The sequence below is a fragment of the Cetorhinus maximus genome, chromosome 1 (assembly GCF_964194155.1).
Source record: "Cetorhinus maximus chromosome 1, sCetMax3.hap1.1, whole genome shotgun sequence".
Taxonomy (NCBI): domain Eukaryota; kingdom Metazoa; phylum Chordata; class Chondrichthyes; order Lamniformes; family Cetorhinidae; genus Cetorhinus; species Cetorhinus maximus.
The window spans coordinates 57,387,007-57,401,028 of NC_135879.1; the positions used below are offsets into that span (position 1 = coordinate 57,387,007).

General features: G+C 39.2%; 1 protein-coding gene across 5 annotated transcripts in view; it reads right to left on the minus strand.

Moving 5' to 3' along the window:
• The window catches only part of slc10a7 (solute carrier family 10 member 7), a 338,969-nt gene that overhangs the window by 232,393 nt on the left and 92,554 nt on the right, over positions 1 to 14,022 (minus strand). For all 5 annotated transcript variants that reach the window (XR_013576473.1, XR_013576471.1, XR_013576474.1 and 2 more), the window contains one exon: positions 11,475 to 11,513. Coding sequence is in view for 1 of the 5 variants with exons in the window: in XM_078541098.1 (XP_078397224.1) it covers positions 11,475 to 11,513 (39 nt within the window). In the remaining 4 variants the exon portion in view is untranslated. Of the gene's footprint in view, positions 1 to 11,474; positions 11,514 to 14,022 lie in introns of those variants that run through there.

Genomic DNA, 14,022 nt, shown 5'->3' on the forward strand with positions numbered 1-14,022 from the left:
CTGGTTTATTTAAAAATGCAAATGTTCTTTTACACCTTACATTTTAAACTCCCCCCATGTTTACATCAAAGCATTCAGACCAGCCTTTAGTCCAATTAAGTCTCTCTCTCACACACACAGACACAGATACAGATACAGATACCATTATTTTACAATAAATTCCAATAACATTATGAGAATTATTATACCTTCCTGACACAGTTCAAACACAGTGAAGTGAACCAAGGTAATTTTTCATTCAGCTTGTGAGGAACAATATCAGACCATATCTGTAAAAATTTCATTAAAAATGAAGCTCTTGGATATTTCTGTTCCTATTATGATCACTTACCATTTATACGGGAGGATTTTTTAAAAAAAAGGCACACTTCACCCACCTTCCCTGTGCTCGCTGACCTACATTAGCGCCCAGACCCCAAATGTCTCCATTTTATATCCCCATCTTAATGTTCAAATCCCTCCATGGCCTTGCTCCTGTAACCTCTGTAATCTCTGTAACCTCATCAAGCCCTACAGTCCTCTGCGAACTCTGCATTCCTCCAACTCTGGCCTCTTGTCTATCCCTACTTTTTTCACCCGACCATTGACAGCATGCCTTTAATTATCTTAGTCATAAACTCCGGAATTCCTTTCACAAACTTCTCCATCTCTCTTTCCCCTTTTAAGACCTTCCTTGGAGGCAAACACTTTGAATCAGCTTTTGGTCACCTTTCACCTTGGCTTGGTGTCAATTTTTGTCCGATTATGCTTTTGTGGAATGCCTTGGAACGTTTTCCTACGTCAAAGGTGCTATATAAATACAAGTTGTTTTAATTTCAATGCTATTTAAATCTATTACAAATGAAATTAAAAGAGTGCATATTTGAATTTTATTGGCTCATGTGACAAAAACGTACTTATAATTTTGCTTTTCTAAATTTCTATTTTCATAGCAAATCAAGACACCAATGAAAATAGTAACAAAAACAAAAGTATCACCTAAAGGAAACTGAACAAACTAGTACTGAAAAGAGTTTGGGAATCTGAATTGCATACATTGTGCTGAATTTTAAACTGGCAGAATGGGTGCCAGTAGGGGGATGGTGAAAACTGGGAAAATGTCAGCACATAATTCTTCCACATTTAACTCGAGCACATTAAGCTGCGTACACGCAGCCCCTTTGGGAGAGGCAGTGGTCAATTACTATATGTTAATCACTCAATTAGACCAATATTTGCACACATTTTTGACTTCAACGTCTGGTCCATGGGTTTCCAGGGCTCTCTGAAGCTTGCCAGTGAAAGCAAGGTGAGTAACACAGTGGAAATTGAGGGGGTTGAATCCAACTCAGGGTAATATGTCAATAAATACTCACTACTCACAGCTGTTTCTTATCTGCTTGTGGTAAAGGGTTTTTTGATATTGCTTTCGCTGAGAGGTTACTTTTTCTACTTTGGATGTTTGCTCTATCATATCAGGATGGGTGCCTGCCTTAGCTTAAGCCTCATATGAGGACCAAGATCGCCAGCAACAGCACCAACAACAGCCTACTACTCATAGACCTGTAACTCCAAAACGGAGAAGAGGCAATAGAGAGGCACAACTTACAGGAGGCAATACCCACAAAAGGTCTACAGGCAGAGATTAAGGTTCCTCGATATCGTCTCAGCACCATTGTCTCAGGAGGCTCAAGAATCACTTCAGCAAGAAGCTCCTCCTGTACAAGGGTCAGACGAAAAATTCCCAGCTAATTATTTATGACGACTTTTGACACAGAATCAGTAGTGAGGAAAATTTGTAATTTTTAAAAAAATGTCTGTGGCATCTCTAATTGTTTTTAAGAATTTGAAAAGGACTTTTAAGGGATTGCATCAATTGTAAAGGGATTCATTGCAATTTTCTTGGATAATAAAAAATACTGGTCCATCTGGCCCGGCAACCCTTTACCTGCAAGCAGTACCAAAAGAAAGAAGTTGTGTGGCTAACAGACACAAAGGAGAGCTGCAGACATAAATGAGAGCTACAAACAGAGGAGCTGGAAGGTGAAGGCAATCAGTGCACAGATGTAGACACAAAGAGAAAGCAGACAGAGACAGAAAGAGAAACACAGAGATTTCTTCTGAGGCTGGGTAAATTCGGTTATTTTGGTTTATGGTTCTCGCATGGAGATTGTAAAAAAATCGGGGGCTCAAATCCAAGATTGAACCTAGAGAACATAAGATAGATTCACAGGACCTTTCCAGAATTTAAACAAGATTTCACATTTGCTTTTGTTACATTTTATTGGGAAATCAACATGAGTCCCTTTGAGGTTCAGGCTTATGGTGAAAAAGAGGATCTAACTCTCAGAGACTTGAAACAGTTGAAAAAAGATGATTTGCAGGCTGCAGCAGAGCATGTGGGGTTTAACACAAGATCAGGAGCTTAGAGGGATGGGATCCTGGAAGAATTGGTTGAGCACCCGGGGCTTGAGGAAGAAAGGACTGATTCCATTAATGATTGAGTACAACTGGCTGGAATTGAAAAAGAAATATAACTAAAAGGTTGACTTAGAAAGAGAGAAATTAGCAAGAGAGGAAAGAGATAGGGAGAAAGAGATGGGGTGGGTGGAGAAGAGAGAGAGAGATGAATAAGTTCTAATTGCGCAAACTTGAGTTGATGAAGAGAAGCGAAGCTGGCTCAGAGAGAACTCCTCTTAATTTTGATTTGGTGAGGAAATTTCGCTTAGTACTTGAATTGAGTGATGTAGGAGTAAAGATGTACCTTATGTCCATCAAGAAAATTTCCACAAATCTTGAATTGGATGAAAGAACTATGGGCTATGCTTCTACTAAGTGTTTTGGTAGGAAAGGCCTAGGAGGTGTACTCATCTCTTTCAGCAGAGCACTCTTGCGATACTAGACAGTGAAGACTGCTATACCAAATGGTTACAAGTTCATGCCAGAGGCCTGTAGGCAAAAATTTAGAAATTTGAGAAACAGAACAGGTCAGACTTTTGGAGAATTTGCCAGGGAAAAGAAAAGGGCATTTGATAAGTGGTTCAGGTCAATGAGGTGAAACAGGGTTTCAGTAACCTTATGGGTATGATGCAGGTGGGAGAACTCAAAAATAGTGTCCCTTCACTTTTAAGACCACAAAGTCCGTAAAATAAGGGAAGCCTCGGTATTGGCAGACATTTTTTTTATTCATTCATGGGGCCTGGGCATCACTAGCTAGGCCAACATTTATTGCCCATCCCTAATTACACTTGAGAAGGCGGTGGTGAGCTGCCTTCTTGAACCGCTGCAGTGCATGTGGAGTAGGTATGCCCACAGGGCTATTAGGAAGTTCCAGGGTTTTGACCCAGTGACAGTGAAGGAATGGCGATATATTTCCAAGTCAGGGTGGTGAGTGGCTTAGAGGGGAACTTCCAGGTGGTGGTGTTTCCACATGGCTGCTGCCCTTGTTCTTCTAGTAAGTGGTGGTCGTGGGTTTGGAACATGCTATCTAAGTAGGCTTGGTGAGCTCCTGCAGTGCAACTTGTAGATGGTACACACTGTTGCCACTGTGCATCAGTGGAGGAAGAGTGAATGTTTGTGGATGGGGTGCCAATCAAGTGGGCTGCTTTGTCCTGGATGGTGTCAAGTTTCTAGAGTGTTGTTGGAGATGCACTCATCCAGGCAAGTGGAGCATATTGCATCACACTCCTGACTTCTGCTTTGTAGGTGGTGCACAGGCTTTGGCGTGTCAGGAGGTGAGTTACTCGTCAAAGGATTCCTAGCCTCTGACCTGCTCTTGTAGCCACAGTATTTATGTGGCTAGTCCAGTTCAGTTTCTGGTCAATGGTAACCCCCAGGATCGTGGGGGATTCAGAGATGGTAATGCCATTGAATGTCATGAGACAATAGTTAGATTCTCTCTTGTTGGAGATGGTCATTACCTGGCATTTGTGTGACATGTATGTTACTTGCCACTTGTCAGCCCAAGCCCAAGATTATGAGTTAACTCATAAAATTACTAATAACGGACTCCATTTTGGAACTTTCCAGTGGAACTGGAATGAGATGAAGGTTGGTGATGAAAAGAGGTCAGGCCCTGCTGAGAAGGGTAGAAAAGGTAAAGATGTGCTAAAAATGTTTTCAAAGATTCAGAAACTTGAAGTGTGGATATTAAAAATTGGAGCATCAGGCTGAAAAGAAAATGTTAATGGCAGAGATGAAATAAAGTCATCGCAATTAAAAATGCAAGAAAAGTATGAGCAAGATGCTGCAAAGCAGCTAGCAACAGTACTCAAAGATAATGACAAAGTGGAAAAACATGCGTTGGACGATAGTGGAAAAGCTGAGCCCAATGCTAACACTATAGGAAGGATATGTGTTCTTGAACATAAATTAAAATTTCAAAACGAAAAGGCCATTACTTTTGCCGCAACGGAATTAAACAAAGCTTGAACACAGTGGGATGAAGAAAAGCAAAAAGAAATCAAGAAAATTCACGAGCTCAATAAAAAGGAATATTAAGCTTTCTTAGCCGAACATCGGCTTAACCTTAATGAAGTTCTTAAAGCAACTAAGGAGGATTTTGCTTGACAAAAAAATGAACTGCTGCACAAAAGGAGGCTGTGTTAAACCTGCATCTCCTGAAAAAGAAAACTGAAGGGTTAAATCAGGGAGAAGGACTCAAAGCTAAGAACGATCCTGAGAAGAATTCAACTGTTATGAAGGATAACTCAGATGTTTGATTGAAAGTCACCACCGCCCTCAACCTTTTGCCTCTGGATCCTTCCAGGGGTCTGTCCTAGACATATCTAGGAGCCACCAATAAACACACAAAACAAATAATCGATACTTGTTTGCCAGGGATGACAATTGTGTGAAATTTGTCAGTAATGATGCCATTCAAAACAAGTGGGTGCTCAACTTTTCAACTCTGTTTGGTTTTCCACAAGTGCAAGGTGCCACTGACCACATGTGGCAATCCGGCAGATCCAAAACAAACAAGAATATTTGTCAAATCCAAGGGTTTACGCTCCATAATTTGCAGCTGTATGTATCCACTAAAAGATCTTTAGGCAGGTGTGCGCAAGGTTCTCAGGCAGCTGCCATGATGCTTTCATCCTGTGACTACTTCAGCTCCCTGGTCTCTTTGGACCTGGAAGCAGACTTAAGGTGTGGCTTCCAGAGGAAGGGATCCTCACTGCAAATTTCACTCATGTCGCCCGTCAGTAACCTGGCCAAAGAAGCGTAATGGTGCTACAGTGAATGCCATATTATCACCAATTGTGTAATTGAACAAGCCATCAACATGCTGTAGATGCTCTTCAGGTGCCTGGACAGATCTGGAGGCGCCCTTCAGTATGCACCAGCCAGGATCTTCGGAATGGTCATGGTTTGCTGTGTCCTGCACAACATTGTTCCAGGGATGAGAACCTTCAGCTATGAGGATAGATTAGAGAGATTGGGACTGTTCTCCTTGGAGAGAAGAAGGCTAATAGGAGATTTGATAAAGATGTTCAAAATCATGAGGGGCTGGACAAAGTAGATAGGGAGAAGCTGTTCCTGCTCGTAAAAGGATCAAGAATGAGAAGGCACAGATTTAAAGTGATTTGCAAAAGAAGCAAATGTGAGGTGCAAAAATGCTTTTGCATGCAACCAGTGGTTTGGGTCTAGAATGCACTGCCTGGAAGTGTGGTGGAGACAGGTTCAATTGAGGCATTGAAGAGGGCATTAGATGATTATTTGAATAGAAACAATGTGCAGGGGTACGGAGAAAAGGCAGGGCAATGGCACTGGGTGTCATGAAGCTATTAATGTATATAATGTTATTGGAAAATGTTTTTCTTTTAAAATAGAAGTTTAGTCTGTGGATATGTCTTAATTGGATTAAAGCCAGCTAGTCTGGGTGCTTTGATGTGTACTAGTTTTGATATGTGGGAGAGATAGAGTGCATTTGTATTTTTTGAATAGAGCATTCAAGAAGTGGGGTGAAAACTGATACCTATCTAACAGATACCAAGCAATATGTTTATATTACTAATAAAAGTGGTACTATGAAAGAGGTTTTATTGTTAGAAGAGGCTGGTGATACAGTGAGGATTTATATTCAATGAGCGGTGCTAGGTATAACTTCAGCAGTTTTTTGTGTGCAGAGCACAGGCAATGTAAGATCAAAACCTGTAAGCCTACCACTGTGTCTGCAAGGAACCAAGGTGAAAGGAACCTCATTTTGAATTTGTAAGGTGAAAATGCTTTGCCTGGTGTCTGGTTAAATCCATGGGTTGCTGTTGCCTTAATGGAGATTGGTTTGGGAATTTGTTAAAAGTTATGATCGTAGTAATTTGTAGCCATGTATATATATTTTACTAAAATGTTTCATGTAAAACCTCGAGAACTGGCGGTCCGATTCCTTAATTTAGAGTCAAATCTCAAACATAACACTTAAAATTATAGGTTATGACAGTTGTTTAAAGTTTCCCTCTGGGATTTTTAAATAACTCAGCCTTACCAACTGCTTGGTCATAACACTGGGTCATAATGCTCATTTGGAGAGCCAGTGCAGACAAGTTGGGCCAAATGGTCGTCTTCTGTGCTGTTAAAATTCTGTGATTCTATGCAACAGCAAGACTTGGACCTGCAGGAGGAACAAGGTGAAGGGTTCAGATCCTCCTCAGCCATTCAAAGGGAAGGTGAAAGAAGACTCATAGATGTTTACAGCACAGAAGGCAGCCATGTGGCCCATTATGCCCGCACCAGTCAAGAAGAGGAGGAGGATGGGAATGGGTGGGGTGGGTGATGAAGGCATTACACCCCCAGCTGTTCACATTGTTTCCCAGGGTGGTAGGGGTGCACTTATTAATGCAAGGTTCATTTAGGCTGCAGCAGTGGACTTGGGTCACAAGGAAACACAAACTCGCCAAGGGTATTATCCATTTTGCCAAAAATACAAAATTGACCAAAAGTCAATTAATGGTTAGATTGCTAGCCATAATGCATTCTCGCCCAGTGACCTAAACTATCATTTGGCTTAGAAGCACATATTTTACGTTTTGTTTCTTATAATTTCTTTCTCCGTTGCTCACATTCATGATGCCACTTTACCCAACTAAGAGGCATGGTAATGTTATATGAATGCACGGGGTATTTTTAATTTTCCACGCAATGGTCCAACGGTGAGTCTTCTAGTATTGAAAGCAGGAAACCTGAAAGGTTTGTAGACATTATAAATGACTGTTTCCTGACAGGACATGATATTGAGGAAATGGGATAGTTGGGTACTTGATTTAGTTTTTACTTATGATCCCAATGCAGCATCACACCTCCATATTATTAAAAACAACGAGCAGCCTGTAAAACGGGTATGTCATCAAAATTCTTGGCCAATACTTCTAGGTTTTTGTCTTCAAAATCTTTCCATCTTCACAGCAAGGAAGGTATTTTAATACTGATAATGCTCACCACCAGCTTCTCAAGGGCAATTAGTGATGGTCAATAAATGCTAGCCTAGCCAGAGACACCCACATCCCATGAAAGAATAAACAAAAATTACATGGCTTTACCTATTAATATAATGGAATAAATATCCACAAACGTTTCAAACTACTTTAATTTTCATTATAAAAATAGGCTTATTACTTCAAAGTTAATTTCACCATTACACAGTGATGTCATTCTAAATGTTTTTTTTTTAGAAACGTCTTAAGAATAAATCAAATGCAGTAACTATAGAAAAACTTGAAACACCATCTATTAAAAGAGAGCTGATGATAAAACACCTTGGTCTTAGCTCGAAGTCTGCAGAGTAGCACAGGAGTTTAGATTTTGGAATAATCAGGCTCCTCAAGCAAAAAGCCTCATTTACTTGCTCCAGATTTAAGTAACTTTCCTAAGTCCTAATATAGAGAGTTCAGGGTGGAGGACTGTGAAATATTAGAGGAAATTAACCAGAGAGAGAGAGAGGAGGTACTAGTGGGTTTAGCTGCCTTAAAAGTGGATAAATCCGCAGGCCCGGATGAGATGTATCCCAGGCAGTTTAGGGAGGCAAGGGAAGAGATATCAGGGGCCCTGGCAGTAATTTTCAAATCCTCTCTGGCCACAGGTGAGGTGCCAGAGGACTGTGGGATTGCCATTATTAAAAAAGGGGGGAAGGGATAGACCAGGAAATTACAGGCCAGTTAGTCTAACCTCAGTGGTGGGGAAGCTACTAGAAAGAATTCAGTGCGACAGAGACACTTGGAGAGACATGGATTAATCAGGGATAGTCAGCATGGATTTGTTAATGGAAGCTCATGTTCAACAAATTTGATTGAATTTTTTGAGGAGGTAACCAGGAGTGTTGATGAGGGTAATGCATTTGATGTAGTCTGCATGGACTTTAGCAAGGCTTTTGATAAAGTCCCTCATGGCAGATTGGTCAAGAAAGTAAGAGTGCATGGGATCCAAGGCAAGTGGCATGTTGGATCCAAAATTGGCTGAGAGGCAGGAAGCAGAGGGTGATGGTAGAGGGATATTTCTGTGACTGGAAGTCACAGTCACAGTCCACTGGGGGTCCGCAGGGCTCGGTGCTGGGGCCCTTGGCGTACATAAATGATTTGGACTTAAATGTAGGGGTGTGATCAAGAAGTTCGCGGATGACACAAAAATTGGTAGGATGGTAAATAGTGAGGAGGATAGCTGTAAACTGCAGGAGGATATCAATGAACTGGTCAGGTGGGAAGAGCAGTGGCAAATGGAATTCGACCCAGAAAAGTGTGAGGTAATGCACTAGGGGAGGACTAACAAGGCAAGGGATTAGACTATGAATGGTAGGACCCTGGAAAATACTGAAGATCAGAGGAACTTTGGTGTGCATATTCACAGATCGCTGAAGGTAGCAGGGTAGGTAGATTAAGGTGGTTAAGAAGGCATACGGGATACTTGCTTTTATTAGCCGAGGCATAGAATACAAGAGCAGGGAGGTTATGCTGGAATTGTATAAAACGTTGGTTAGGCCTCAACTGGAGTACTGTGTGCAGTTCTGGTTAGCACGTTATAGTAAGGATGTGATTGCACTGGAGAGGGTGCAGAGGAGATTCACCAGGATGCTGCCTGGGCTGAAGGGTCTGAGCTATGAGGAAAGATTGGATAGGCTGGGGTTGTTTTCCTTAGAGCAGTGAAGGTTGAGAGGGGACCTGATAGAGATGTATAAGATTATGAGGGGCATAGATAGGAATAAGAAGGTACTTTTTCCATTAGTGGGGGGGGTCAATAACCAGTGGGCATAGAATAAGAGGTAGAAGGATAAAAGGGGAGTTGAAGGGAAATTTTTTCACCCAGGGGTTAGTGGGAGCCTGGAACTCACTGCCTGAAAGGGTAGTTGAGTCAGAAACTCTCGTAACATTTAAGAAGTATTTAGATATTCACTTGCATTGCCATAGCCTCCAGGACTATGGGCCAAGCGTTGGACAATGGATTAGTGCAGTCAGATCTTTGTTGACCAGTATGGACATGATGGGCCGAATGGCCTCCTTCTGTAAACGTCTATGAGAATATCTGAAACACTTTAAAAGGTGATGATTTCTTCCTTTCTTCAAATTTTGCAAAATTGAGGGTAATGGCATCATTCAAATGAGTCTCCCATAATTATCTGTGCAAGATTTTAATGTCACAAATGAGAATGCTACAAAGTTGCAAGAGCATCTACTGTACAACTCCAACCTAAAGCTAGCGCACATAATTTTAGAAATAAAATCTCAGTTGCCTTGTTATTATTTGGATCACGTATTTTTTCAACCAGAATAAAGAAAGCCATTACCTTAAAAATCAACTTGGTTCTGCCTAACAAAATTAAATTTGAGTGTTACTGGCTATCACTGTAATTAAATTCATGTCACAAATTTGCAAGAAAAATGGACATGACTAGTATGTTTACCATCTCCACAATTCAACAGACAAACATTGCAAACACTGCCTGTTTAAAGCTGACATTTATTGGAACAAATTTGGGGGAAAACCATCAGTTTAATCACGAACAATAAAACTGGTAATTTTAAATCATAGTTTACTCAGGACTCATCTTTCCAGCGAAGGTACTGGCTAGTTATTCTAAGATGTGAATGCTTTGATCTGGTCACTGGTCAAAAATATTTGCAAACATTCTTCTACTTCACAGATAGTTGCACCTGAAAGTATTAGTGATCAAGTTTGAGTTTGTTATTTATATATTTAGTATTCACTGTCTAAACTAATTAGTAATTGTAGAAACATTCACAACAGAAACAAAATTCTCATTAATGCAACAGTTAGAAAAATATTAAACGCATGTGTGAAGGTTCTACCTTCCATAACTTGGAACTATAAGGATACAAGCAGATTTTATTAGCAAGCCATTCAGCAGACTATAATTGATCTGCCATCAAATATTATTAAGGCACATCAAAGAGAGAAATCAAATCATTTATTCTAATCTACTTTATTGTAAAACAGCATGTGTAAAATGAAGGGGAGGGGATAATGAAATTATGTTTCTAACTTACAGCAATTCTCTGTGGCACAATGCAAAGAAATCAGAGTCTGGAATTTATGTAAATTGTATTCATCTATCAAATATAACTAGGACATTTACATTAAAAATGTTCTGTTTTACAGCAATTAAACATCAGTATGAATAAAGGTTTGTATGATATTTGTCTCTTGACTGTTCCTTAAGCAAAGAATTTCTAACTCCTATCGATAAGTGGAAAGTAAAAACAATACACACACACAAAAGCTACAGATTGAATTATCATTTCTTGCAATATCTGTGGGCCATGATTTATCTTCCAAATACCAGTCCCTCAATGTTCAGTAACGAGCACTTGATGAACCTCATAAAAATGATCTATATATTGATACATGCTTCCATTCAATCTTACCTATAATTTAATGAATTGGCATTCCATCTAAAAAATAATTTCTAAAGACTTTGAAATGTAGTGAAAAGGCTCAATATAACAAGGTTATCAAAAGGTAGTTTTACATTATAAAGAGTAACCTGTGAGACATTTCAGAAATGCATATCAGTAAACATTATTAGCTACCAGAAAAAAACTACGCCTTATTACACTATTAAAATAATCCCAATAACTGTAATACAGTAATCTAGATTTTGTCATTGCAACATGCATTTAATGCAACAATTAGGAGGGTTGGCAAAAGGTTAAAGTCAATAGTATCAAGAATACTAATAAAATATTTGCAGAAAGGGACTTGAATTATTTTAAATCTGATTATAATTTAAAGAACGCTCACATACAATTTTGAAAATCTCCACCCTCTTCATTAGTGCAGTTAGTACAAAATGCAAAGGCAAAAACTGAACCAAAACTTAAAACAGTGTAACTTTTGAAATGTGCCTTTAATAATATGGAAACCATGCAATAAAATCCATTGCTGTGCCTTTATTCATTTTAGAAATAACTAATAAATAGTTAAACATTACAATTTAACTAAGCTTACAAAATTAATATTTTAATGTTGTAATTTAATACTTGCACTCTTACCAGAAAACTTCCAAAAGCAGAATTGAAAATAGCAGCTGCCTGCAAAACAAGATTGGATTATTTGAGTATTGCTTTTATCATGACACTGCTAAATGACGTTTGTAGTTCTTTACCTTGTCAAATACAGTAAATGCTTGCATCATACTAAAATTAACCCAGTAAACACAAATACAATAGTGTAAACATATAATTATCTCTAACATTGACAATCAGACAGAAAGAACCATAGTACAGGACAGTACTAAGACACTAGCAAATGCTGCATGTAACAAGTTTCAGATCCTTCCAATGAAACCAATGTTGAAACTATTACGGCAAAATAACTAATATCCCAGATATGCTGTGAATCTTAAGACTAAATCAAACAAGGTAAGTATTTGAACCTCACACAGTCAAGCAATATATAATACCACGATACTGAAGACAACATGCCTTGCTGATCCATTGTGGTCCCTCGAATCCAGGGAGGTGAAAGCTATGCCACCTCCATTGAGAAATTAAGTAAATGCATCAAACATTAGCAAGTTTTATATGTAAAACATCATAAACAATAAAAGGTGCCAATAGGTACAAGAAATTTTCAATCAGAACTAATCCAAAGCCATGTTTAAAGGACAAAGCCAAAGCTACATACTGCTTTCATAAGAAGAAATGATAAGACTGAATAGATAATGCAGTCTCTAGCTCTCGAGTTTTAGCTTTCTTATTCATGTTCATAATTAATTCAAGAACATTGATAATTTCATTAGACTTTTCCAGACTTATCAATAAATGATTGCAATGGACCACAGCTCCACTGTGCCTTAAATATCACAGCAACAACAGACAAATAACCTCTGCTCACTGTCAAAGATGTGACATATGGTTTTTCCTGTCACGTAGCAGCAATTTCAATATCTTGATAAAGACAGTGTATTGAATTGTTAAGTAATGCAGTTTAGGACTATTCTTCTTTTGTTATACACTGTCCCAAATAAAATGCCTCATCAAAAGCACATTTTCTTAATTTCTACAAAGCAATCACATGGAGAGGAGGCAACTGTGCATCTCACACAAGCACCACAAAGCACAAAACTACCATATGCATGAAAAATCCAACTTCTAACAAGGCGGTGCACAAAAGATCTCAACAAATGTCAAAGGACTCTGACACTTAATCGTTTTTTAATTAATGTTTTTTGCAGGATTAATTAAAGACCTCGTAGTAAAGGATCCTCTAGGAAAGAGTGATCATAACATAATGGAATTTCACATTTAGTTTGACATTGAGAAATGTGGGCCCATAACTAGAGTCTTAAACTTAAATAAAGGCAATTACAGGATATGAAGGCCGAGTTGGCTGAAGTGGACTGAGTAAATCGGTTAGAAGGGAGGATAACAGAGAAGTGGTGGCAGACACTTAAGGAGTTATTTCATAACTCTCAACAAAGATATATTCCACTGAGGAAGAAAGGTGCTTCCAGAAGGATGCACCACCTGTGACTAACTAATGAAGTTAAGAGTGTCGTCAAATTAAAAGAAAAGGTGACAATGTTGCAAAGATTAGTGGTAGGTCAGAAGAATGGGAAATAGAAACCAGCAAAGGATGCCTAAAAAAATAAAGAGGGAGAATTTGGAGTATTAGAGAAAACTAACAAGAAATATAAAAACAGCCAATAAAAGCTCACACAAGTACATTAGAAGGAAAAAGGGTAGCTGAAGTGAGCATTGGTCCCTTAGAGTGCGAAACTGGGGAATTACTAATGGGAAATGAAGAAATGGAAGAGGCTTTGAACAAGTATTTTGTATCAGTCCTCGCAGTAGAAGACACAGAAAGCAACCCAAGAATAGAAGAAAATATAGAGGCAAAAGGAAGGGAGGAATGCAAAACAATTACTATCGCTAGAGGAAAAAATAATGGGAAAACCAATGGAACTTAAGACTGACAAATCCCCTGGACCAACCAATCCCCCCAACCACCTGCCACTCAACAGTTCTCATACCCCCAGATTTTTACTCTGAGGTCATACAATGTCTGAGGCATTAAAATGGGGTCACACCAGGAAAGGATTTGGGAAGCAGTAGGGCAGTGAGATTGTCCACTTTGGCAGGAAGAATAGAAAAGCAGGAATGTTATTTAAATGGAGAGAGACTACAGAATGCTATAGTACAGAGAGATCCGGGTGTCCTTGTACATGAATCACAAAATGTCGGCATGCAGGAACAGCAAGCAATTTGGAAGGCAAACAGAATGTTGGCCTTTATTGAAGAAAGATGGAATATAAAAGTAGGGAAGACTTGTTACAACTGTAGAGGGCATTGCTGAGGCCACACCTATAGTTTTGGTCACCTTGCTTAAGGAAGGCCATACTTGCATTGGAAGCAATTCAGTCTAGGTTCAGAAGGTTAATTCTTGGGATGAGAGGCTTATCTTATGAGGAAAGGTTGAGCACGTTGGGCCTATACTTATTGGAGCTTAGAAGAATAAGAAGTGACATTAAAACATGTAAGATTCTGAGGGGGTTTGACGATGCTGAGAGGATGTTTCCTCTCGTGGGGGAATCTAGAA